At 44.5% G+C, this 23,505-nt stretch overlaps 1 protein-coding gene across 1 annotated transcript in view; it reads left to right on the forward strand.

Moving 5' to 3' along the window:
* Positions 1–23,505, forward strand: part of LOC123775371 (organic cation transporter protein-like) — a 149,791-nt gene that overhangs the window by 36,670 nt on the left and 89,616 nt on the right. The window contains exons 2-3 of the mRNA XM_069321956.1: positions 4,707–5,031; positions 14,259–14,350. Coding sequence (XP_069178057.1) covers positions 4,714–5,031; positions 14,259–14,350 — 410 coding nt within the window. The 5' untranslated portion in view covers positions 4,707–4,713. The remainder of the gene's footprint in view (positions 1–4,706; positions 5,032–14,258; positions 14,351–23,505) is intronic.

Here is a 23,505-nt window from a genome sequence, read left to right on the forward strand (position 1 = left end):
GTGTATAAATACTCCGAAATTACCATCTCTTTTAAGGGTCTGAGCAGGTGGTGGAGTGGGTTAAGGCGTACCTGTTATGCCAGTTGCTGGAAGGCTTCTGTGCTGGCTAGGGTTCGAGTCTCCTGGTGGGAAAGTGTTCTAAAGTTGTGTGTATATATATATATATATATATATATATATATATATATATATATATATATATATATATATATATATATATATATATATATATATATATACACACAAGATTTCTTACATTTTTCTAAAGCCCGCGTAGCATTTCGGGCAGGTCCTTAATCTTAATTTTCCCTGGAATTCGACCCGCCAAAGTTTAACAACCAGGTTTCCATATACTGCTGGGTGAATAGAAGCGTACAGTTAAAGACTGGCACCTAGTTAATCCTCCCCGGCCAAGATACGAACCCAAGCCAAATCACTTGCGAAGCGCGAGGCATGTCTCTTAAAATTGCTCCACGGGGACTGTTTTGGTGGTATATTCCTAACCTAAAGACAAAAGCTGTTTTGGTGGTATATTCACTTTAAAACATAAAAACTCCATTTTTGTTGGACTATGATATGCATATTGACCCATCACCTCACTTTACCTCTACTCATTTCTTCCGCCTTTCTCCTGACTTAATTAGGCACCAGACCAATGGTATAAAGGTAAAGCTGCCGCCCAGTTGGGTGGGTGTGCAGCAAGACTAGTAACTGTGTGACTCACTATAGATGTAAAGTGCCTTGCATAGTGACTTGTGAGCCTCTTGCTGAATCACTTGTGACACAAAAGATTATTGATGTGTGTATTTGTGTGAGTGATTAAATATGTATGTGTATGTTGTGACGGGAAAGTGTTGGAGTGTTGATGGTCGGCAGTCCTCCAATGGCAGGTGTCAAAGCCTGGTCACACTTAAAACAAAAATATACACTGCTTGCCTGTTGTAAGTGAGAGGGAGGAACACGTAAAACACAAAGTATGAACAATGAAACTTTAATATATTTACTTTAAACATAAATGAAAAGAAAAACAAATCTCGGGGGGAATGAAAAGTTCAATGAAATAACAAAGATAAATGCAAAGACAATGTGAGACACAATAGTACAAAAGTGAAATGTTAAAATGGTGCTGAGAATATCTGCTATGGCTGAAACCTCCCTTCGTATACGAGCCAATGGGCTAGTATGTCAGAGAGAGATGTCAACTCTAAGAGCACAAAGAATATTCTGAAGTTGATAGCTGGTCAGGCTCAGACGTCGACTCAGGTAGAGGGCGCTGAGGTGCGGTGTGCAGGTGCGCGGTCGGCGAGTCACCAATCAGGAGCAGGCAAGCTGGTGAAGGGTAGTTAGCTGGTTTGATGACGAGCCGGCATGGAGTGGGGGGATCTTGGGTACGTTTTGCCTCCTGGTCAAAACGTTTTGTGCTACCGGTGACGTATCTTGAATGTAGCTTCTTATACTTGTATATTTGGACGTAACTTGAAGTAAGGAAGAGCAGGCTCAATCTCTCTAGAAAGAGATTATCGTCACAATGTATATATGTATACGTATATATATGTACATATATGTATGAGTATGTGTACATGCATATATAACATTAATAATTTTGTAATTAGCGTCAAAAGATTGTTATTTGCTTAGCTAAACGAATTAGAGGGTTCAGTTCTTGAACCGATTATGTGCCTCTGTAACCGCCCATGGAATGGGTATGGGGGTGCATAATAAAGAAAGAAATTGAAGAAAGAATATGTTACGGGCGCACTATAGACCATGCGAGATGGCCATTTCGTTCTGAGTACCTAAATCTAAAACAACATATCTTGTCATCTGGCACTCGTCCTGCCCATGTCTCCAGGAACTGATGCCTGGCACTCGTCCTGCTCTCTTCCACGGCTATACCTTGTTTCTGTCCCGTTCATCTTTCTCAGTTCTCAATCGTGCAGTGCATTGGACTATCTCCCCTTTGGCAGGCCCTGTTTCCTCTTCCTTCCTGTTACCACAAGGGTAGCCTGTTAATAGGATTCTTTAACTCTACAAGTCTGCAGTGTTTTCTCTCGTGTTGTTCCTACAACACAGTGTCTTCCACAACACAATATTTCTGCAATGTCTTCCACTTGTGAAACTTTGCAAGGCCCTGAGCTACCTGGTGAAGGCTTCGAATGGTTGTGTTGACAAGTGGCCAGCTGAAATGCAGTGATCTTGGTGAGAAACGCGACTCGCCCCAGAGCAAGAACATGAACGCACTCACTGCTGTTTAGGATGCGGCCGAGTAATGTTCCACTATTGTCGCTGCATTACCACCTACCTTGCGGCGATTCCGGGGGTCAACGTCCTCGCGGCCCGGTCTCTGATCAGACCTAGTTGAGCATTAAACTGAAAAAAGACTCTAATAGACTTGACCACCAAAACACTCCAATAGCCAGCGCACGTGTACAAATTACTGTAAAAGCAAATGCTGGAGTACAGGCCATGTTCACCATCCTTAATTGCACTGATACTGTAGCCTTAACTGTAGCCTCTGTTTAATGCAACAGTAAAATGTGTACTTGGATGAAAAAACGATTCTTCGCGGCAGGGGATCGTATTCCAGGGACCTGCCCGAAACGCTACGCGTACTAGTGGCTGTACATGAATGTAACAACTCTTGTAACTGATGCAATTAAGAGACCTGAAGGTACGAACAAATGTCATCATTTGAGAATTTGGTCCTCGTGATACCTGGTCGAAAGCGATGTTATTTACCATTCAATGTCTAAACTTGTATCGATACGAACTTTGGGACCTGCAAAATGCTGTTCTTGGTAAGTTTAATCGTGAATGGAGGATATGTTCTGGACGTATCTTGTGTGTCCCTCTTACACTCACTGCACTCTCCTGCCTGCTGGACGTGTCTTGGGTGACCATTCTCGCACTCACAGCACTCTCCTGCCTGGCCTCATGTCCACACCCACACTTATGGAAATAACTCACAAACGAATTCACAACTGGATGGGTGATTACTTTCATTTTTGTTCTGGACGACATCCTAACAATTTATCCAAAATTTGTTTGTCCATTTTAAAGAATGAAGAGCAATTTTATTTATATTACTTCTAAACTGCATCACTTATGAACCCATCCCTGCCCATGTGTGGCAGTGCACAATAGAAAGTTGTTTTTACGTATCCATACATTAAAACATTGTTTGTAACCATGATATATATGTGCTTTCGCCTACAGTTTAAACCTATTGTCTTGTGTATGACCCTCTGTCCTGCGTGACAGTGCATACCAGCATTATCCTCACTTTAATATGACTTAATTGAAATCTTCAGATTAGGCAAAATTGTATTTAATTTTGTCAATAAGGATGTTAATAATAAAATTTATTTTATCCGTGGCTACTCCCACTTTTCAAGTCATAAACGTAATTATTAGGAAATATAACTAAATATGCTTGCTGTTCCCGGTAGTAGAAAACCCAGAGGAGTTGAGTTAAGTATACAATAGTTTATGGTAAAATTGATGCAGTTGCTTTTCATTTTCTTCACTTTTCAGTCAAGTTGTTCAGTATCCTAGTTTTCTATAGTTTAGTTACGGAGTAACTACTGTAACCCCATCGGTGAAATCTGTATCCTGTTATGGTTTCCCACAATCTGAAACAGGAAACCTGTTACTATTAATCTTATCGAGGTCTCTGTAGGACAACTTCTGACTTTCCCCAGGATGCAACCCACAACAGTTACCATTAAGCCTTGGTATCCATTTACTGCTATGTGAACACAGACATCAATTGCAAGAAAAAGTTGCCTAAACCCTCGTCTTACCATGATAATCGAACCCGGAACCTATTGAGTGCGACCCCACTATGCCGAACCCTGCGCTACAGGAAGTGGATATATCCTCTGGTAACATAGGATATATAAACCAAATATATAATCCTGTCCTATGTGCGTATTTTTATTTATTTATTTATTTTATTTATTTATTTATTTTATTTATTTATTTTATTTTTTATTCATTTATTTATATACAAGAAGGTACATTTGGTTTGTGAGGATACATAGCATGGTGTTTACATTCTTGTGAAGCCACTAGTACTCGCAGCGTTTCGGGCAGGTCCGAAGGTCTAACAGTTAATTTTAAGTAGGTAAATTCTAGCAGAATTAATAAAATGATAACAGATACATTGCAAGAAAAAAATTGACATGAGAGAGATTAGTAGGTATATTAAAACACATTGGTAGCTCTGTGTCCCACAGTGATGTGTGGTGATGGTGTGTGTCCCACAGTGATGTGTGGTGATGGTGTGTGTCCCACAGTGATGTGTGGTGATGGTGTGTGTCCCACAGTGATGTGTGGTGATGGTGTGTGTCCCACAGTGATGTGTGGTGATGGTGTGTGTGTCCCACTAATGTGTGGTGCTAGTGTGTGTGACCCACTAATGTGTGGTGCTGGTGTGTGTGTCCCACAATGATGTGTGGTGCTAGTGTGTGTGTCCCACTAATGTGTGGTGCTGGTGTGTGTGTCCCACAATGATGTGTGGTGATGGTTCTGTTTGCAGGGCAAAAACATTGTAATCTTATCTTGAATTTAAAATTCACTATAAACGTTTCGAGATATGTTATCAAATATATATAATATACTTATATTGTATGTAACAATACCATTAATCAGTCGTTTACAGCATTAAAAACATCAGTCGTTTAAAGCATTTGTATTACTTGCAGTGGGAGCATGACGATCAAGTACAGCCCTGTGCACCAAGGGGACCTGTCACGGTCCAACAGCATCACAGACTTGCAGAGTCCCACCAGCATCACAGACCTGCCAAGTTGCAGCAGCATCACAGACCTGCAGAGTCCCACCAGCATCACAGACCTGCCGAGTCCCAGCAGCATCACAGACCTGCCGAGTCTCAGCAGCTGCACCGACCTCCGTCAGCAGCTCAACACTCGCCCAGACACCAACCTCAATGTGCCGACTAAAGCTGGTGGTCTTGACAAGGACCCTTTGCTCAAGTACTTCTACATGATGACCTTTGGTCACTCGCAGGTGTGTAGACAATTTGAATTATGTTGTTATCTATTTATAATCTAATTAGTAGTGTTTACCTGCTTCTTCATTTTTTCATTAACACATTTAGGTTCATTTGCATTTGTGCAGCTACCCCTAGACTATATGAAGGGGAGTACAGTGTCAAAAAACTAGCTACGGGATGCTAAAAATCCCCATCATACAGAATGGTTAGTCATACAGGGCCATATGTTCAGTAGCCTGTACTGGCAAATTTTGGGTGCAATATGAGGATATCCTCAAGAACACGAGAATGAATAAAGTAATTTCAAAGCTCCAGGTACCTCATGCCAACTGGTCTGAAAGGTCTAATAACTGGGCATTCAGTGATGTAGTGTGAGAGATCATGCCGCAGTTCCTGTTCACAGAGTTTGCACCTGGAGTGCTCAGTATTTGGAGATCCGTCACCTGTAGCCACCTGCCACAGGTAACGGTAGCCAAACCTGATCCTGGCAACCAATGTGTCGCACAGTGCCGGCAGAGACAAAAGGGCAGTTTCTTTCACCCTGATACCCCTGTTACCTAGCAGAATATAAGTACCTGGGGGTACTTATATTCTGTACGACAGCGGTTACGGAGCTGCTTCCTGGTGTGTACTTACCTAGTTGTGGTTGCGGGGGTTGAGGTCTGGCTCTTTGGTCCCGCCTCTCAACTTTCAATGTACAGGTTCCTGAACCTACTGGACTCTTTATCATATATACCCTTGAAGCTGTGTATGGAGTCAGCCTCCACCACATCACTTCCTAATGCATTCCATTTGTCTACTACTCTGACACTGAAAAAATTCTTACTAACGTCTCTATGGTTAATTTGGGCACTCAATTTTCACCTGTGTTCCCTAGTGAGTGTGCCCCTTGTGGTAAATAGTCTGTCTTTATCTACCCTATCAACTGAACAAATTCACAAAGGCCGTTGACGAGGATTCGAACCTGCGTCCGAGAGCATCCCAGACGCTGCCTTAATCGACTGAGCTACGACATGGTAAAAAGGAGTTGAAACCGTTTTATTGAACTTACTGAATCCTGCAGCCTCCCGAGCTTCGGCGAGCAGTAGAACTTCGGTTTCAACTCCTTTTACCATGTTGTAGCTCAGTCGATTAAGGCAGCGTCTAGGATGCTCTAGGACACAGGTTCGAATCCTCGTCAACGGACCTTGTGGATTTGTTCATTTGATGCATCACGCAATTGTGATTTCTGTGTGTACCCTATCAATTCCTCTGAGAATCTTGTAACCTATGTATATGTGTGTGGGAAGGGGGGGGGTGGGGGGGGGAGTTAGTAACAGATGATTAACAGTTGAGAGGCGGGCCGAAAGAGCAGAGCTCAACCCCCGCAAGCACAACTAGGTGAATACAGTCTGGTGGACGTTTTGTGCTGCCCATAAACATAGGTTTCAGATGTGAACAAATCATAGCTTTTTATACTGGTGCTTTCAGGTCGTTGATAGTCAGCAATTTCTCTCCTATCAGACCTGAGTGTTTGGAACAATATAGTTTTGACAGCAGAGATGGGGATACCTAGGTCTAATTCAACTTTATTTGTTACATGCAAATTTGGTTGCAATGCTTCTTCATATCCCAGAATTTTCCTAAATTTACTGACGGTCACTATCTCTCTAATGGCCTCGGAGGCAACAAGAAGATGACGGCTTTCAAAGGTCTCCCATTTTTCTTGGTGACTTTTTCCAGTTGGATTTTGAATTGCGGTAAAGTCTTGTGATTTACAGCTTCGGCAGAAAGGCGATCCTGTGCTTTTACACCCTGTGGGGTGTTTATTGTCTCACATATCCACCAGATGAGGGTTAAGCATATGCAAGTCACTGGTTATAATACATATTCTATAACTGTACAAACTCAAGAATGGTCCTCTGCCATTTTCGTGATCTCTGCCGTGTTGCATGTGGTACTGAAGTCCCTACATACGCAGTCCCCTCCCGTCCCCTCTGCAGAGGACGAGGTAGCAGGTAGTCCAGGAATTGCGCAGGATATCTGTTTGTGTGTCAGGACATCTCTTTGTGTGGGTCTCCTGTGTGTCAGGAATTGCGATGACGTCAGTATCGTCATCAGGAGGCGTTGGAGGACTTTGATCTAGAACAGGTACTGGCAGAGGAAAGAATTAAGTGAGCACTTCTTCAGCAAGAGCGGTCCACTGATGGTGGGGGTTCAGTCTGGTGCTGTGGATACTAGATCTCTGCAGCATCAGCTGGGACAGGCATCCGTTGGGACAGGCATCAGCTGGGAGAGGCATCAGCTGGGACAGGCATCCGTTGGGACAGGCATCAGCTGGGACAGGCATCCGTTGGGACAGGCATCAGCTGGGACAGGCATCAGCTGGGACAGGCATCAGCTGGGACAGGCATCAGTTGGGACAGGCATCAGCTGGGAGAGGCATCAGCTGGGAGAGGCATCAGCTGGGACAGGCATCAGCTGGGAGAGGCATCAGCTGGGAGAGGCATCAGCTGGGAGAGGCATCAGCTGGGACAGGCATCCGTTGGGACAGGCATCAGCTGGGACAGGCATCCGTTGGGACAGGCATCAGCTGGGACAGGCATCAGCTGGGACAGGCATCAGCTGGGGCAGGCATCAGCTGGGACAGGCATCCGTTGGGACAGGCATCAGCTGGGAGAGGCATCAACTGGGACAAGCATCAGCTGGAAGAGGCATCAGCTGGGACAGGCATCAGTTGGGACAGGCATCAGCTGGGACAGGCATCAGCTGGGACAGGCATCAGCTGGGACAAGCATCAGCTGGGACAGGCATCAGCTGGGACAGGCATCAGCTGGGAGAGGCATCAGCTGGGAGAGGCATGAGCTGGGACAGGCATCAGCTGGGAGAGGCATCAGCTGGGACAGGCATCAGCTGGGAGAGGCATCAGCTGGGACAGGCATCAGCTGGGACAGGCATCAGTTGGGACAGGCATCAGCTGGGACAGGCATCAGCTGGGACAGGCATCAGCTGGGAGAGGCATCAGCTGGGAGAGGCATCAGCTGGGAGAGGCATCAGCTGGGACAGGCATCAGTTGGGACAGGCATCAGCTGGGACAGGCATCAGCTGGGACAGGCATCAGCTGGGACAGGCATCAGTTGGGACAGGCATCAGTTGGGACAGGCATCAGTTGGGACAGGCATCAGCTGGGACAGGCATCAGTTGGGACAGGCATCAGCTGGGACAAGCATCAGCTGGGACAGGCATCAGCTGGGACAAGCATCAGCTGGGACAGGCATCAGTTGGGACAGGCATCAGCTGGGACAAGCATCAGCTGGGACAGGCATCAGTTGGGACAGGCATCAGTTGGGACAGGCATCAGTTGGGACAGGCATCAGTTGGGACAGGCATCAGTTGGGACAGGCATCAGCTGGGACAGGCATCAGTTGGGACAGGCATCAGCTGGGACAAGCATCAGCTGGGACACGCATCAGCTGGGACAGGCATCAGCTGGGAGAGGCATCAGCTGGGAGAGGCATCAGCTGGGAGAGGCATCAGCTGGGACAGGCATCAGCTGGGACAGGCATCAGCTGGGACAGGCATCAGCTGGGACAGGCATCAGCTGGGACAGGCATCAGCTGGGAGAGGCATCAGCTGGGACAGGCATCAGCTGGGAGAGGCATCAGCTGGGAGAGGCATCAGTTGGGACAGGCATCAGTTGGGACAGGCATCAGCTGGGACAGGCATCAGCTGGGACAGGCATCAGCTGGGACAGGCATCAGCTGGGACAGGCATCAGCTGGGACAGGCATCAGCTGGGAGAGGCATCAGCTGGGACAGGCATCAGCTGGGACAGGCATCAGCTGGGAGAGGCATCAGCTGGGACAGGCATCAGTTGGGACAGGCATCAGCTGGGACAGGCATCAGCTGGGACAGGCATCAGTTGGGACAGGCATCAGTTGGGACAGGCATCAGCTGGGACAGACATCAGCTGGGACAGGCATCAGCTGGGACAGGCATCAGCTGGGAGAGGCATCAGCTGGGACAGGCATCAGCTGGGACAGGCATCAGCTGGGAGAGGCATCAGCTGGGAGAGGCATCAGTTGGGGCAGGCATCAGCTGGGACAGGCATCAGCTGGGACAGGCATCAGCTGGGACAGGCATCAGCTGGGACAGGCATCAGTTGGGACAGGCATCAGTTGGGACAGGCATCAGTTGGGACAGGCATCAGCTGGGACAGGCATCAGTTGGGACAGGCATCAGTTGGGACAGGCATCAGCTGGGACAAGCATCAGCTGGGACAGGCATCAGCTGGGACAGGCATCAGCTGGGAGAGGCATCAGCTGGGAGAGGCATCAGCTGGGACAGGCATCAGCTGGGACAGGCATCAGCTGGGACAAGCATCAGCTGGGACAGGCATCAGCTGGGACAGGCATCAGCTGGGAGAGGCATCAGCTGGGACAGGCATCAGCTGGGACAGGCATCAGCTGGGACAGGCGTCAGTTGGAACAGGCATCAGCTGGGACAAACATCAGCTAGGACAGGCATCAGCTGGGACAGGCATCAGCTGGGACAAACATCAGCTAGGACAGGCATCAGCTGGGACAGGCATCAGCTGGGACAAACATCAGCTAGGACAGGCATCAGCTGGGACAGGCATCAGCTGGGACAAACATCAGCTAGGACAGGCATCAGCTGGGACAAACATCAGCTAGGACAGGCATCAGCTGGGACAAACATCAGCTGGGACAGGCATCAGCTGGGTGAGGCATCAGCTGGGACAGGCATCAGCTGGGTGAGGCATCAGCTGGGACAGGCATCAGCTGGGTGAGGCATCAGCTGGGACAGGCATCAGCTGGGGTGGCGTCGAACTGTGCTACTTTCACCGCATCAATCGAGATAACAACCTGAGCAGTTCGATGATCGATAGTGGTTGTCATCAGAGTCCCCTCATAAAGCTGCTGCAGCAGCTGTCCACAGTGTCAACTCTCACAAAAACATCGCTAGAAGAGGGAGAACGTCCCTCTTCTGAAAATGAACGATGAAAAACTGTACCCAAATGGATCCATGAGTGTCGTCGGGGGTTGGTCAGTCACGGAGCTTAGTTAATAAGCGCCAAGACTGACCAATCCTTATTAGACGATCATTGGTGCGGTGGTCACGGTACTGTGTACGTTTAGGGGTGATCCTGGACGGCATGGGTTCGAATCCTGGCCAGGTCAAAGAGTTCTTAGTGATATATGGCTTGCGTGTTCATGCAGCTTTCTCTCTCTCTCTCTCTCTCTCTCTCTCTCTCTCTCTCTCTCTCTCTCTCTCTCTCTCTCTCACACACACACACACACATATATGTCGTACCTAGTAGCCAGAACGCACTTCTCAGCCTACTATGCAAGGCCCGATTTGCCTAATAAGCCAAGTTTTACTGAATTAATATATTTTCTCTAATTTTTTCTTATGAAATGATAAAGCTACCCATTTCATTATGTATGAGGTAAATTTTTTTTATTGGAGTTAAAATTAACGTAGATATATGACCGAACCTAACCAACCCTACCTAACCTAACCTATCTTTATAGGTTAGGTTAGGTTAGGTACCCGGAAAAGTTAGGTAAGGTTAGGTTAGGTAGGTTAGGTAGTCGAAAAAACATTAATTCATGAAAACTTGGCTTATTAGGCAAATCGGGCCTAGCATTGTAGGCTGAGAAGTGCGTTCTGGCTACTAGGTACGACATATATATATATATATATATATATATATATATATATATATATATATATATATATATATATACATACATACATACAGAGAGAGAAAGAGTGTGTGAGTGAGTTTTGAAGGATTTAAATAGGAACTGCCTCGTCTGGACCGATACGACTTGTGGGGCTTCATGCATTTTCGTGTTTTGATATTCACATTGGGGATTAGCTCATGACCTCAGGGAATACGATGTACTTGACTGCTGTAAACCCTCTCGACAGTGTAATATGTCTGCTCCCTGGAAAGTACAGAAAATAGACGTCGAAATTGTCCCCCTCAAGGTGAAAAAGATTCATCATGAACCGGGACAATTACGGTGTTTGTATGGAAGCATGATATCTCAATTACCAAGAGGCAATAGTTTACATGTATATTGCGACGGGTCGGTGGCGGAGGATGGCAGGGCAGGGTGTGGTGTCCTAATAAGGGAATATACGGAGTTTGGGACTGTGGACAGGATAATTGAACTCCGGCTTAGTAATTATATATCATCCACACAAGCTGAACTGCAGGCCATTCTGGCGTGTTTGGAGGAAGTACGTCATGACGACAGAAATGTTTTTGTATTTGTCGATAGCCGATGAGCACTGGAGTCCTTAAACAGTCGAAACCCAGTCTTCATGTCTATAGTTGAGGATTGTAAGAGAAGAATAACTGAGATACAGCTGAAAGGTCATAGTGTGAAATTCATGTGGATTCCATCTCATGTTGGAAACGTGCTCAACGAGGTGGCGGATGACTTGGTCAAACGTGCCACATCAAAACCACAAGTTGACATTGAATGTGAATTCACAATGAGACAAATAAGAAGCAAAATCAGAAATATTCAGGCACAGGCAGGAGCGGAGAGGAGAGAGATAATGTATGAGAGAAGTCAAACCATGCAACACTACATGTATGTGAGTCAAAACACCCATTTCACTTATGGTAAAAGGAGAAATGCTTGGAGTGACCCTGTGTACATGCAGCTCAGGCTTGGGTACAAATATTACTGGGAATATGGGATAGGTGTTCATGATAATGACACGAAGTGTAAACTATGTGGTATGTTAAGGTCTCACACCCTTGCCCATTATGTTTTTGATTGTCCGTTGATTAATGTATATAGAAACACTGAGATAAGGACTGTTCCTGAACAAATAGCCTGGATGTGTCACAAAGGAAAGGTTGATGATATTCTTGAGAGATATAAGAATTTTGCACCAAGACTGTAATATTTTGTTGAATTATCTGCAGGTCTCTTGCAAATTATCTATACAGTATAACTAGGTCATAAAAGTATTTGTGTGTACGTCTGATACCATACTACTTGTGAAGGAGGAAATGTATATGTTTATCTCTCAGAATGTTCGGTAACATGTTTATTGTTTGTGATGTGTGTCTATGTATGTACTAACACGTTGTACTGAACGGGGTGAGAATAGCTTGAGCTACCTCATCCCTTTGTGTGTATTTTACCTCAATAAACTTATTTCAATTTCATTGGCCCGTCAGTACCTCTCTACGTAATGTGTGGCTAGACACACCGCGTCAGGATGCCACGCTGTACTCACCTAATTGTGCTTGCGGGGGTTGAGCTCTGGCTCTTTGGTCCCGCCTCTCAACCGTCAATCAACAGGTGTACAGATTCCTGAGCCTATTGGGCTCTATCATATCTACACTTGAAACTGTGTATGGCGCCAAACTCCACCACATCACTTCCTAATGCATTCCATCTGTTAACTACTCTGACACAGAAAAAGTTCTTTCTGACGTCCCTGTAGCTCATTTGGGTACTCAGTTTCCACCTGTGTCCCCTTGTTCGCGTACCACCCGTGGTACAGTTTACCTTTATCTACCCTGTCAATTCCTCTGAGAATTTTGTAGGTAGTGATCATGTCTCCCCTTACTCTTCTGTCTTCTAGTATCGTGAGGTGAATTTTTCGCAGCCTTTCATCGTAATTCATCCCTCTTAGTTCTGGGATTAGCCTAGAGGGATATCTCTGAACTTTTTCAAGCTTCGCCTTGTGCTTGACAAGGTACGGGCTCCATGATAGGGCCGCATACTCCAGGATTGGTCTTACATATATGGTATACAAGGTTCTGAATGATTCCTTACACAGGTTCCTGAAGGCAGTTCTGATGTTAGCCAGCCTCGTATACACCGCAGATGTTATTCTTTTTATGTGGACTTCAGGAGACAGGGTTGGTGTGATATCAAATCCTAGATCCTTCTCTGTCCGTTTCATGAAGGACTTCATCTCCCATTCTGTATCCTGTGTCTGTCCTGTTTCCACTGCCTAGTTTCATTACTTTACATTTTCTCAGGTTGAACTTTAGTAGCCATTTGTTGAACCATTCATACAGTCTGTCTAGGTCATCTTGTAGTCTCATACTGTCTTCCTCCGTCTTAATCCTCCTCATAATTTTTGCATCATCAGCAAACAATGAGAGGAATGATTCTATACCATCTGGAAGATCATTTACATATATAAGAAACAGTATGGGTCCAAGGACTGAACCCTGCGGGACCCCACTGGTGAGTCTTGCCAATCTGAGACCTCACCCTGCAGTGACTCGCTGCCTACTGTTACTTAGGTACTCCCTTATCCAACTGAGTACCTTCTCTTTCACTCCTGCCTGCATCTCCAGCTTTCACACTAGTCTCTGGTGTGGTACTGTGTCAAAGGCTTTCTGGCAATCCAAAAATATGCAGTTTGCCCACCTTTCTCGTTGCCTGATCATAGAATTCAATTAATCCTGTGAGGCATGACTTGCCATCCCTGAAACCATGTTGGTGTTGTGACACAAAGTTCCTTCACTCCACATGTTCAACTAGCTTTTTTCGCACAATTTTCTCCATTAGCTTGCATGGTATGCAAGTTAGGGACACTGGCCTGTAGTTCAGTGCCTCCTGTCTATCCCGCTTCTTGTATATTGGGACTACGTTTGCCGCGCTCCAAATTTCTGGCAGTTCACCTGTTACCAGTGATTTGTTATACACCATGGAGAGTGGCAGGCACAGTACTTTTGCTCCTTCCTTTAGTATCCATGGTGATATTCCATCCGGGCCTATAGTCTTTGTCACATCCAACTCTAGCAAAAACTTCCTTACATCTCCACTGGTAATCTGAAATTCCTCTAGTGGTGCCTGGTTAATTATTCCTTCTCTTATCCTTGGAACTTCTCCTTGCTCTAATGTGAAGACTTCCTGGAATTTCATATTGAGTTCCTCGCAAACTTTGTCATTTGTAGTGAATCTGTCTGCCCCTATCCTCAGTTTCATTACCTGTTCCTTCACTGTTGTCTTTCTCCTGATGTGGCTGTGCAGCAATTTACTGTCAGTACTAACCCCTACGTTAGTACTGTTAGTTTGTCAGTACCTCTCAACGTGATGTGTGTCTAGACACACCACGTCAGGATGCCTCGTATCTCTCTACGTAATGTGCCTCACACACCGCGTGAGGATGCCTCATTTTGCCTCTGTTATTGTCTGCCTTCACAACTTGTTGTGTAATTAACGACACATTATTCCCATCCATTTCAGGTGTATGTGTATAGCCTCGCTTGGGTCGCAGCCATGATCTCTGCCCCTGTCTACGTCGACTCCATCTTCCTTATTAAGACCCTCCCTTACAGGTGAGTCTCTTGCTGTCTTACAGGTGAGTTTCTTGCTGTCTTACAGGTGAGTCTCTTGCTGCCTTACTGGTGAGTCTCTTGCTGCCTTACAGGTGAGTCTCTTGCTGCCTTACTTGTCCACCTGAGGGGTTGTGGTGGACACAAACACCTGAGGGGTTGTGGTGGACACAAACACCTGAGGGGTTGTGGTGGACACAAACACCTGAGGGGTTGTGGTGGACACAAACACCTGAGGGGTTGTGGTGGACACAAACACCTGAGGGGTTGTGGTGGACACAAACACCTGAGGTGTTGTGGTGGACACAAACACCTGAGGGGTTGTGGTGAACACAAACACCTGAGGTGTTGTGGTGGACACAAACACCTGAGGGGTTGTGGTGAACACAAACACCTGAGGGGTTGTGGTGGACACAAACACCTGAGGGGTTGTGGTGGACACAAACACCTGAGGGGTTGTGGTGGACACAAACACCTGAGGGGTTGTGGTGGACACAAACACCTGAGGGGTTGTGGTGGACACAAACACCTGAGGGGTTGTGGTGGACACAAACACCCGAGGTGTTGTGGTGGACACAAACACCTGAGGGGTTGTGGTGGACACAAACACCTGAGGGGTTGTGGTGGACACAAACACCTGAGGGGTTGTGGTGGACACAAACACCTGAGGTGTTGTAGTAAACACGACACCTGTGGTGATGTGGTTTTTGAATTTTTTCGACCGCTGTGGAGGCTCCCCGCAAGCCGCGGCTTGTTAGCTAAGAGTGAATTGAAGAAGGCTAAGTTTAAGGCACATTTTCTAGCCCCCTTCCTTCATGGAGGTCGGCGGAGCATGTCTTGCAGAGGGTTGCTCAAGCACCTAGGGCCAGGCTGGTGGCGGGTGCTCGAGGTGCACGTCGCACCAAGGGTGCGACGTGCCACCAAGAAGGTGGCACCAAGGGTGACGATCATCGAGCATCTTATTTATTTATTTATATATACAAGAAGGTACATTGGGTTTATCAGAGTACAGAGACTTCAAGTGTTACATTCTTGTAAAGCCACTAGCAGGAATAGCGTTTCGGGCAGATCCTTGATCTGACATATAATTTTAAGAAGGTAATTTCTAGCAAAATTAAAAATATTTACAGGTACATTGTAAGAAAGTATAAAAATGCATTGTAAGAAAGTATAAAAATACATTGTAAGAAAGTATGAAAAAGAAACATTGTATAAGAAATTTAACAGATAAAAAAAGTAGGTATATAAAATAAAATTTAAGGGTTACCCCACAGGTACATTTTAGCATAATATGAGGATTACTGCAAGATTTAATGTAGCAAACTATGTGTATAACATCATACAAGATAACAGGAATGATTACAATGACAAAGTTGTATGGCATAGGTACATATTTTGGAGAATTAGGTATAAAAAAAAAAAACTCACTACCCTTACGCTTACGGTTATGACAATCAAGTACTGCTATTATTGTAAGACACTGCAATGGCTATCAACTGGTAACCTCTAAGGCTGTAATAATGATATTGTATAACCTCAAGAACCAGATGAGTCTGCTCTCACAGCGGAAAATGCTCAAAACCAGTTATCGGGGGGGGGGGGGGGGGAGAAATGACTAAAATGTTAAAGATATCTCGACAACAATTACATACTGGATGGATTATAAAGTTACTCATTTAAAACAAATAAATGCCGCCACCACTCTTCCAATAACTTTAATAATTAGGCAAATTGACTCGGGAGGAGGCTAGTCAACTAGCACCAGGGCTTAGGGAATTTACCTAAGCACATTTTACTTAGAAAAACTCAACAGACATTTACCTTTTCCACTGCTTTCTCAGGCGATGTTGTGGCCTGGTGGTCGCTATTCCCAGCCCCTCTTGCACTAGTCCAGGTCACACTAAAAATCTTTTGCTCAGCATCCTTCATGGTGAAGTTTAAGCTCCACCCATAAAGGCATCTTGCTTTAGGAAACCATCCCCTTTCTAGGTCTACACCCAATGAGCTGAAACTAGGCCTAGGTTCTCTGGCACCTGCATCAATGAGAAATAGGTGTGTGAAAAAAATAAAAAAAAAGTTGATTGACAGTTGAGAGGCGGGCGGAAAGAGCCAGAACTTAACCCCCGCAAGCACAACTAAATGAATACAAGCAGGTGAATACACACACACACAGGTGCACCAAGCAGGTAATGAGTCTCCCCAGGTGGCCGAGGCGAGGGGTCTGAGCAGGCTCTTACCAGCTAATTATACCTCCCAAACATGTGCAAGTGGAGGTGGGGAACGAGGACGACAATGTCAGGGAAACGAACCACCCACAAACATTAGGCTTCCTGACCTGGGGTGCTGGAGGACGGTCGTCTGCGACGTTCCAAACCAGAAGGTCATATAACCAAGCGGATTCTGGCGCATGCTGCCCAGAGACGGTAAATCCGGATTCATCCATCCAGATTTAAGAACACACACAAAAGTTCCTGCCGAAACCAGTGTGTTTGCCCGCCCATCCCCTCAAGCTTAGAATAAAAACCTTCGGTTTCTATCCAGCTCTCCTCTATTGTTTCCGTCCTTTTATCCCCCCTCCCCCTCACCACAGTCCCTTCATACCGGCTCCTATCCTCCACCCCTCAATCTTACTCGAGCCCCTCTCCAGACTAAGCCCCCCCCCCCTGTCTCTCATCCACCACCCCCGCCCCCACCCCACTACCCCAACTCCACCCCTCATCCCTGCCCAAGTCAAGGGCAGAGATCATTGGTCATGGGCAGTCATGGACCATGGACCTATGACCAGGTCACTATGGTCATGGTGTGGTGACCAGGTCACTATGGTCATGGTGTGGTGACCAGGTCACTATGGTCATGGTGTGGTGACCAGGTCACTATGGTCATGGTGTGGTGACCAGGTCACTATGGTCATGGTGTGGTAACCAGGTCACTATGGTCACGTGTGGTGACCAGGTCACTATGGTCATGGTGTGGTGACCAGGTCACTATGGTCATGGTGTGGTGACCAGGTCACTATGGTCATGGTGTGGTGACCAGGTCACTATGGTCATGGTGTGGTGACCAGGTCACTATGGTCATGGTGTGGTGACCAGGTCACTATGGTCATGGTGTGGTGACCAGGCCACTATGGTCATGGTGTGGTGACCAGGTCACTATGGTCATGGTGTGGTGACCAGGTCACTATGATCATGGTGTGGTGACCAGGTCACTATGGTCATGGTGTGGTGACCAGGTCACTATAGTCATGGTGTGGTGACCAGGTCACTATGGTCATGGTGTGGTGACCAGGTCACTATGGTCATGGTGTGGTGACCAGGCCACTATGGTCATGGTGTGGTGACCAGGTCACTATGGTCATGGTGTGGTGACCAGGTCACTATGGTCATGGTGTGGTGACCAGGTCACTATGGTCATGGTGTGGTGACCAGTTGACTGGGGTTATGTATGGTCACAGTGTAACGAATCGGGAAAACTTCGAATCGAATGAATGGAATCGCTCGAGTGAAGAGCTCTTTAATCTCGCTTTTGCTTTGCATAATGGTAGGATTGTATCCAAGATCTTAGGCAGTCAAAATTAAGGATTATTAAAAATTACTTAATGATATTAAATTTATTAAAAATGTTCGTTTATTAAATATGTTCGTTTATTAAATATGTTCGTTTATTAAATATGAACAATTATTAAATATGTTTATGATGATGCAAGACTAATGGTTGGTAATTATTGAACCTTAACTTAACCATAATCAATATTAATTCAGAGTCACTACACAAGAAATTGTGACAAATATGGCCGACTACCCTTGAAATTCTACCACATACAATTCAGGAAACACATACAATACACCACATACGGGGCCGGCCGGCCGAGCGGACAGCACGCTGGCCATATGATCCTGTGGTCCCGGGTTCGACCCCGGGCGCCGGCGAGAAACATTGGACAGAGTTTCTTTCACCTATGACCCTGTTACCTAGCAGTAAATAGGTACCTGGGAGTTAGTCAGCTGTCAGGGGCTGCTTCCTGGAGTGTGTGTGTGTGTGATGTGATGTAATGTGAAAAAAATAGTAGTAGTAGATAGAAACAGTTGATTGACAGTTAAGAGGCGGGCCGAAAGAGCAGAGTTCAAACAACCTCAAGCACAACTAAGTGAATACATGACAATCACACTCATCAAGGTCTCTGAATATCAATTGGTTAGAGACGAGGGGGGTGGGGGGAGGGATAAGGCTGACAGTCAAGGCCCACTCTACAGGCCCCTTGGAGCCAGGTTTACGAAACAGTTACGCAAGCACTTACGAACCTGTACATCTTTTTTCAATCTTGTCGGCTTGTTGGCTTTGTTTACAAATATTCAGCCCATTCTCCAAACAAAGATCCAATAGTAATTCCATGCACCTGCCAAACCCCCTTTGTTTATGAATGAAAAAGGTTTACACACGACTCACAACTGATTTTGTTCGAACACGTTCAGAACAAGTGCTTCACTGACGAATTTTTTTAACCACAACGCTGTAAATGCTTCACCCACGTACTACAAATACAAATAATCGCCAACAGAACCTAAACACCTAACCTAACCTATGCCTATATATGCACAATATGCTAATATATTATAATATTAATTTAGATTTGAGAAAATTCTTGTTTTGAATGAACAGCATGTAAAAATTTATGAATGCGTCTGTGCAACCCGTCCTCGACTCAAGTCCATTACATCCAGCGGTCAACCCCACAGACGCATTCATAAATTTTAACATGCTGTTCATTCAAAACGGGAATTTTCTCAAGTATAAATTAATATTATAATATATTAGCATATTGTGCATATATAGGCATAGGATAGGTTAGGTTAGGTGTTTAGGTTCTGTTGGCGATTATTTGTATTTGTAGTACGTGGGTGAAGCATTTATAGCGTTGTGATTCGAACAAAATTCGTCAGTGAAGCACTTGTTTTGGATATGTTCGAACGTCAGCAGTTGTGAGTCGTGTGTAAACCGTTTTTCATTCATAAACAGGGGGTTTGGCGGGTGCATGGAATCACTTTTGGATCTTTGTTTGGAGGACGGGCTGGTCTGTGGGGTCGACCGCTGAATGGATTTGAGTCGAGGACGGGTTGCAATTATTAAACAGTTAATGAGCTCCGAAGCACCAGGAGGCTGTTTATAACTATAACAACAGTTGATTGGGGGAGAGACCGGTGAAGTATCTGGCCTATAGAGCTGGATCCTCTGTGTAGAGTGAGGAGCCTCTACGTATTAATGTACAACTGCTCGAGCATATAAGGGTGGAGCCAGGAGTTAAGCTCCGCTTATCTTGCTATCACACGGAAACTCATTTTTGTCAAGGGCTAAGTAGATTAGGTCAAGCAGACCGTTGACGAGGATTTGACTAATGTGGGAACCGACCTGTGAGATTTATATTTATTTAATTTATATGAATTTATGTTTACGTTAATTTATATACTTCGATAGCAATTTGTATAATGATAAGTGGACTGTATTTCTGCAATAATCTCTTAATCTCACAAATCGATCCTCTACACATTAGGGGGGGTTATTAAATTAATATATATGCAGCCAATCAAACTACAGTAATAGCTACATACATTGATGAGGTTCCTTATCTTATAGTACAGCAGGTTAGTCCACCAGGTATAACTAGGGTGTAGACACCAAATTATCCTCTTTGAGGTAGCTTCCATATCACCCAGTAACTGGTGCACAAATCTTCCTTCCTCGTCTTGACCTGTCAAAAGTGCGCTAGCTGTGAAGCCAGAATCCTATATATGACAAGCTATATCAGAGAAAACACTATACAGTACATGGAACATGAAGACCTGGCTTAATTACCTTTAGTTTGAGGCGATTTCGCGATCTAACCGGGTCACCCTATATCCTGACATTAATGGCCATAAATGAATGATAAACGGGTTTCGGATAGACACTTAACTTGAATTGTAGACATCGTGTTGGAGATGGTACCTTTGGTTTCCATAGCACTACGTCCAAGTAAATTTAACAGGAGCCGAATTTGCTCCCGTGTGAGCCTCTGGTCTCAATACAATGGCTGTTTAACACTCCATACTATTGACGTTACTGGCCGACATTGTCCAGAATGATAGGAGCCGAATTTGCTCCACACGTCTCGGAGGTGACACAACAATGGCTGCCCTCCTTCCTCCCTGACGCCTGGCCTACTTTGTCCAGATTTCAGAAAGTGATAGAAGGGTCACATTTACATTCACATTTACTTTAATATTGATAATTAAGTTAATTTATATAAGATGTTTTTATGATGGTAAAGTCCAAAGACTAATGTATTTAAGAATAATTCCTAGCAAAATAGCTGGTGAATTATAATAGTATGTGGTGATGATATCCCGTTTTCTATAGACGGTAATTCCTCTAAAAGTTACGTTTTCTATGGGTAACTTGTTGGTAATACAGTTATTATCTGTATGATTATTAAATGGTGTCGGATTTTCCGACATAATTCCCCAGGGGGCTGCTCACGGGTCGAAGTCCTGTTTTGAACAGACGAACACCGATACTCCTCCTTCGAATTATTACATTAATTTGATGTTAGTAGTTAGTAATCACACATTTGTGTGTCTGTTCGTACAGGACGGATGTCCCGTACTAGAGTTGCAGGGGTTAGAAGTCTAATGCAATTTCATTTCCCTGTCAACTCTTGAAAGGCTAATATTCAAGCCTTATTACATATTATTTAACCCAGAAGACTGGATGTGATCAAGTACTACAGTCAAGTATGATTCAGGGACTGCAGTGAGATCAGTGACATTAGATATAACTTGAAGTTTGTTCAGGTAACTGGTCACTGATATATAAACACTGAGGCCCATGGAATACATCTTGATTAAATAATAAATGTATCAAATCAGTCATCAGATTTATTAGGGTTTAATTTAGTTAATTGATTCAGAAGATTGAATAGCTCATCATTAAAGTAAAGTATGGTTCTGAGACTGCAGTGGGTTCAGTGACATTGGTCGCAGTGACTTGTAGCTGTTTAAGCTACTGTTCACTGATTTGCCACTGAGGCCTCATGAACTCATCTCCAGCTTTAAATGATGATACTAACATCAACCTCTGTTACTATAGTCAGCTGTAATCTCCTTAGTATAATGCTACTGGAGAAATATAATCAGCTGACAAATTTAGATCTCTACTGGTATTGTTTATCTGCAGGCATAGGTCTCCTCAGGCTTGATACTGGGCCTGAGAGTAATTTACCTCCTGCAGAGTTTAACATGGTTATACCCTGATATTTAGTAGGGCTACCGATGAATCGATGGCAATGGTCTGTCCCCACAAGGACAGCCATTTGGCATTTGATTTGCTCAAATTTACCTGCAGCTGCTTGATAATAGCTTTCCAGGTCAGCATAATCAACTTGAGATTGTTGTGACATATCTTCACATTTCTTGATCTGTCTTGTTAAGTGGCCTTTAAGACCTGCAAGGGTTCTTTTCATTCTCCCTGCATTATCCATACTGGCTAGTTGGTGAAGCCTTGTGGGACTTGTACTTGGGCTGCTCATAATACTGAACAAACACTAATGGTAGCCTAGGGTAAATTCTGCACTCACTAGGCAATAATCCTACCTCTACTAGAGGTTAGCACTTAAAATTAATACACATTATATATATACAATCATACACACTAATGATTTGAGTGATAAACCAGTGTCACCGGAAGTACCTTTAGGTTAGCTCTTCAATATCACCCTAGGATGGTATAGACACTAATAATCACTCAAAGGTGTAATGATCATAAGTAAATTATTATATATACAACTCAATTCGAGTTGATAAAAATTACACCCAAAATAGGGTCTGGACCATTCATTAATGGTGTTAGGTTAATCAATATAGTACAACTGACTATAGTAATAATGGGACTAGGATGAACAATAATAGTTCAACTAGTCAATGGTAATATCCTACCCTGTTGTGGGTTGGCAATTAGTAAATATTATACTGTGATCACTAGTGCAATATATATTAAATAATTCTCTATTTTGGAGAAATAATATACACAATTATTGTTAATAGCCTCTTAATTAGCCTCTATGAAACTTCTAATATTATCTAGAAGTATTAAATGTTATTAGTGACCTCGCGAAATAAAGTCCACAAAATTCGTGGATAATCTCTCGCGAAATGTAACACCACGAAATCCGTGAACAATATCGCGAAGACACAGTCACTAATTTGGCTGGCTTCTATATTAGCGCTGTCATTTCACGAAATAACACGCCACCAAATATCTGTGGGTGTGCATGAAACCGCTGACGAAGCTGAACTGGGCTGAGGGAGGCTCCTGAGCTCCCTCGAGGCTACGCTGCCGTCTTGACTGCTGGCTTTGTTTAAATAACACTGCACTAGTTTATTTAATGAATCCACTGGTTAACTGGTTCATCCGGTACTAAGATGACCAAATGTGGGTTCATAGGACCAAATATTCCGGTTCCGAAGGTCCAAATAATGTGGGAACCGACCTGTGAGATTTATATTTATTTAATTTATATGAATTTATGTTTACGTTAATTTATATACTTCGATAGCAATTTGTATAATGATAAGTGGACTGTATTTCTGCAATAATCTCTTAATCTCACAAATCGATCCTCTACACATTAGGGGGGGTTATTAAATTAATATATATGCAGCCAATCAAACTACAGTAATAGCTACATACATTGATGAGGTTCCTTATCTTATAGTACAGCAGGTTAGTCCACCAGGTATAACTAGGGTGTAGACACCAAATTATCCTCTTTGAGGTAGCTTCCATATCACCCAGTAACTGGTGCACAAATCTTCCTTCCTCGTCTTGACCTGTCAAAAGTGCGCTAGCTGTGAAGCCAGAATCCTATATATGACAAGCTATATCAGAGAAAACACTATACAGTACATGGAACATGAAGACCTGGCTTAATTACCTTTAGTTTGAGGCGATTTCGCGATCTAACCGGGTCACCCTATATCCTGACATTAATGGCCATAAATGAATGATAAACGGGTTTCGGATAGACACTTAACTTGAATTGTAGACATCGTGTTGGAGATGGTACCTTTGGTTTCCATAGCACTACGTCCAAGTAAATTTAACAGGAGCCGAATTTGCTCCCGTGT

This window comes from Procambarus clarkii, chromosome 10, assembly GCF_040958095.1.
Source record: "Procambarus clarkii isolate CNS0578487 chromosome 10, FALCON_Pclarkii_2.0, whole genome shotgun sequence".
NCBI classification, from domain to species: Eukaryota; Metazoa; Arthropoda; class Malacostraca; order Decapoda; family Cambaridae; genus Procambarus; species Procambarus clarkii.